At 41.8% G+C, this 2,674-nt stretch overlaps 1 protein-coding gene across 1 annotated transcript in view; it reads right to left on the bottom strand.

Annotated features, from left to right (window-relative positions):
* Positions 1 to 2,674, bottom strand: part of LOC101863270 (multidrug resistance-associated protein 4) — a gene marked incomplete in the record, with an annotated part of 36,479 nt that overhangs the window by 14,568 nt on the left and 19,237 nt on the right. The window contains 3 exon segments of the mRNA XM_005099144.3: positions 158 to 333; positions 929 to 1,141; positions 2,436 to 2,532. Of these exon segments, the coding sequence (XP_005099201.2) occupies positions 158 to 333; positions 929 to 1,141; positions 2,436 to 2,532 (486 nt within the window).

The raw sequence follows: 2,674 nt of genomic DNA, 5'->3' as shown, positions 1-2,674 counted from the left end.
CACCACCACCACTACCAACAACAACAACACCACCACCACTACCAACAACAACAACACCACCACCACTACCAACAACAACAACACCACCACCACTACCAACATCAACAACACCACCACCACTACCAACAACAACAACACCACCACCACCACCACTCACCATCTAGACAGCCACCAGTCACTGCCCACATAAAACACCTGTGCAGCTATGTTCACCAGCACAAGGAAGGTGAACTTTAACACGCCCGTGCCCGCCTTGAAGTACTCGAGGTACACGCCAAAGCCAACCGTGCCCGACGCGCGTTCTTCCTGCTCCGGCAGCTGGACCGGTTCCGGCTGAAAAGTAGAGGTGAAGAGGTTAGGACACAGATGTTTTACTGATTAATGTTTTAGCTTTAGTCAGAGTTTTGCGGTACTTGCAACACAATAAGGCCATATAAGCGTCAAAGATTAGAAGTGTTACAAAAGAGTAGCAAACATAAAAAAGAAGGAGGAGAGATAAAGACGATAGATGTTTGATAGGAAAAAAGAAGCAAACCACACCAGAGCACCTGCCAACCATCCACACCGAGACGTTTTACTGCTGATAAACGTTTGAGAGGCATTGTGGTGAAACATGCGCTCGTCAAAATAATAAAATCAAAGAAATCCTTTAATTTTTCTTGGATGGGAGGGGGGAGGGGGCCTCAAAATCACTTTAGTCCATTTAAAAACTTATTTCTGCATGAAATTGTACAGGCAAACGTTGATCAAAGTCACAAAAAAATGTAAATTTGCAGTTTCCATTGACACTCAAGATTTGAAAGTCACCTTGGCAGCCATTTTCTCTGACAACAGGCAACCTCCCCTCCAACATAACAACAGCAACAACACCACAAACAAAACCAAAAAAACCCGACAACAACAACAATAACAGCAACAACGCTCTCACCTCGTAATCATCCACCATACTGTGCAGCGACATCTGAGATCCCAGATCCTGTACATCTGGCATGGGCGGCACAGCGACCTCCTCGGGCACAGAGGTCAGACCTGGAGAGACAGCCTCCTCCCCCTCCTCCTCCTCCGTCTGCTTCAGCAGCTCCGCGAAGTCCACGCCGGACTGGGAGAGGTCGTCGTAGGAACCCTGACTCTCTATCTTACCCTGGTTACGGGAGATAATATTGGATAAGACAAGATAGGAATATAATATAATGTAGATAAAATAAAATGAAAACAAAGATTTTAAAAAGATATAAATAAGACAACCAGCTCAGCAAAAATCCACGCCCGACTGGGAGAGTTTATCGAAGGCACCCTGGCTCTCTATCTTACCCTGGTATGAAAGATAAGACAAGATAAACAAACACAATGAACATGTATATAAAATAAGATAACGATAAGATGGGGAAAAAGACAGAGATAAGACAACCAGCTTGACGAAATCCACGCCGGACTGGCTCTCTATCTTACCCTGGTTAGGTGAGATAATATTGGATAAGACAAAATAAGAATACATTTATATAAGGTATAAGGTAGATAAAATGAGATTTAGAAAAAGAAAGAAAAAAGACAAACAGCTCGGTGAAATCTGTGACCCGGGGTAATGTCAAAGGAACCCTGGCTCTTTATCTTACCCTGGGTGACAGATTTCCAGATGTTGATATAGGACAAGATTTGAAAGATAAGGTGAGATAAGAATTACTTAACATAGATAAAATAAGATGAAAAGATATTTAAAGAGAAAAAAATAAGACAAACAGCTCAGCAAAGTCCACACCACCCAACTGGGACAGAAGTTTTTTTTTGTTTTAGAAGAGGTTTTACAGCGCTCGCAAATGCATAAGGTCACATGAGCGCCAGGACAGAAGATTAAACATAATGATAATAAGAAAAGATGAATGAATGAAGACTAGACTTGTAATACTGAACAAGAAAATTATAAGAGAAAATTAAACAAGACTAGGTATGAAAACATCAGGTCAGATTATATCAGATACGATCAGATAAGATAAATTAAGATAGGAAAAGATTACTTAAGATAAGCCAAATATATCTTGCGGATAGACATTTCTTATCCCTAGTATCAGAAATTCTGGAAAAAGTAATTTCAAGCCCCCCCATACAGAAATTACTTGACCCAGAACCACATTTGGTGAGGGTGCCTCCTTTATTCTGGTTGGCCGACTTAGGTCCCCATATCGTTACCCATGAAAGACACATAACTTATTTTCAGGAAAATTATTTGGGGGGGTGGGGGTGTGTGTGTGCATGCAAGAAGCTCAAATTAACTTTATTCACTGAAAGCTCCCTGCCTTTGAAAGATCAAAAGCCATAACCCGGTTCAACCTCACCATAACCGTCTCACCATAACCATCTCACCATAATCCTGTTCACCCTCAACATAAACCTCTCACCATAACCCTGTTCACCCTCACCATAACCCTGTTCACCCTCACCTCTTTCAGAATAAAAATGTTGTCAGCTACAGGCAAGAACTGGACTTGGTGAGTCACCAGAATTCTCGGCTTGTGCTTGAGGTAGCCCACAATGCATCTGGGAAAGAGAAAAGTGAAAGATGTAATTTTGTTTTTTAAAGACGTCTTAAAAAGTTGTGTTCATTAGAGGCACAAGTTTACGCAGAGTCAGCACTTAATGGCAAGAAAAGATAGGGATAGTATGGGGGGGTGAGTGGGTT

This window comes from Aplysia californica, unplaced genomic scaffold (genome assembly GCF_000002075.1).
Source record: "Aplysia californica isolate F4 #8 unplaced genomic scaffold, AplCal3.0 scaffold00203, whole genome shotgun sequence".
Lineage (NCBI taxonomy): Eukaryota > Metazoa > Mollusca > Gastropoda > Aplysiida > Aplysiidae > Aplysia > Aplysia californica.
This window is presented reverse-complemented; position numbering and strand designations above follow the sequence as displayed.